This window comes from Fukomys damarensis, unplaced genomic scaffold (assembly GCF_012274545.1).
Source record: "Fukomys damarensis isolate Sample0158 unplaced genomic scaffold, DMR_v1.0_HiC HiC_scaffold_15, whole genome shotgun sequence".
Taxonomy (NCBI): Eukaryota; Metazoa; Chordata; class Mammalia; order Rodentia; family Bathyergidae; genus Fukomys; species Fukomys damarensis.
The window spans coordinates 29529066-29530173 of record NW_022900927.1 but is presented as its reverse complement, the minus strand read 5'-3'; the positions used below and the strand labels follow the sequence as shown (position 1 = coordinate 29530173).

General features: G+C 48.6%; 2 protein-coding genes across 2 annotated transcripts in view; one reads left to right on the top strand and one right to left on the bottom strand.

Moving 5' to 3' along the window:
* The window catches only part of Xpot (exportin for tRNA), a 74784-nt gene that overhangs the window by 44709 nt on the left and 28967 nt on the right, over nucleotides 1-1108 (bottom strand). The gene's annotated exons all lie outside the window — the stretch shown is intronic.
* The window catches only part of CUNH12orf56 (chromosome unknown C12orf56 homolog), a 57465-nt gene continuing 57251 nt past the window's right edge, over nucleotides 895-1108 (top strand). The window contains exon 1 of the mRNA XM_010644819.2: nucleotides 895-1106. Within this exon, the coding sequence (XP_010643121.1) occupies nucleotides 895-1106 (212 nt within the window). The remainder of the gene's footprint in view (nucleotides 1107-1108) is intronic.

Sequence of the window (1108 nt, the reverse complement as noted above, 5' to 3'; positions counted from 1 at the left end):
ATATATATATATATATATAATAGTAAAATATGAAGAAAGTATAAGTTACCATAAAGAATATCATAGTTGATTCAGGGTTGCTGGTAACTAAAGTAATAATACCGTTTTCATTATCAGGTTTTTGGAGGAAGTGCTCACTTAAGGGAAGTTTTTTGTTACCTAACATAAGGTTGTTCCTGCCTGTACCGGGAATCCAATTCAGGACCTTGCGCTTGCGAAGCAGGAAGCGGCACCACTGAGCTAAATCTCGGGCCCTACGTGGTATCTTGAGGACTGTGTAATCAGTTTTCTTTCAACCTATCAATTTCTTTTCTTTTGACACAGAATCTTGCTATGTGGTTCAGACTGGCTTTCAACTACGTAGCCCAAGCTGGCCTTGAACTTACCGTTTCAAGATGCCATCTTCACCCATGTATTCATCTCAGATTGTCCTGAGCATTGAGAACACAGTCATTTATCATGTAGGTAGGCTTGTTGTGCCCAAACAATGTAGAAGAACCCTGTTTCAGTTCTTGACTAGTTGGAGAAAGACATGTTTAAACTCAAGGCAAAATTAGAGATGTTATTAAGTGTTAAGTGTGTCTCATTACGGGTCTAAACAGTAAATCGGTAAATTCCATGTTTTTCACGTTTCTAACAGGACACCTGATTACAGCTTCCTTTATGAATAAAGTTTGTGTGGGATGAGGGATCAGCTATAGCTGAGGTGGGAGGGAAGGACCGCTGAGCGCTTCGAGGTGATCAGAAACGTTGCCTTGCCCCGCCCACCTCTGTACGAGGCTAGGACAAAGACCGAGCCCGACCCTGGAACTCGACCCTGCGCTGGGGGTGTAGCAGGGCTGGCTTTGTGGCGCGCGATCCCACCGCGGGTGGCGGGGGCGGAAGCGGCTCCGCATGGCCAGCCCCGAGCGGTCCGGCTTCCCTGCGCGCACCAATAGCCGCCTGGACTCGTTCTTGAGGAGGCAGCTGGCGCCTGAGGTCTACGACACAGTCCGCGCCTACGAGCCCTGCATCGTGGTGTCAGACTCGGAGAAGCACACCTCCAAGTATGTGGTGCTCAGTGACCGGCTCATCTACTTGACCGACAACCCGCCCAAGTCCATCCGGC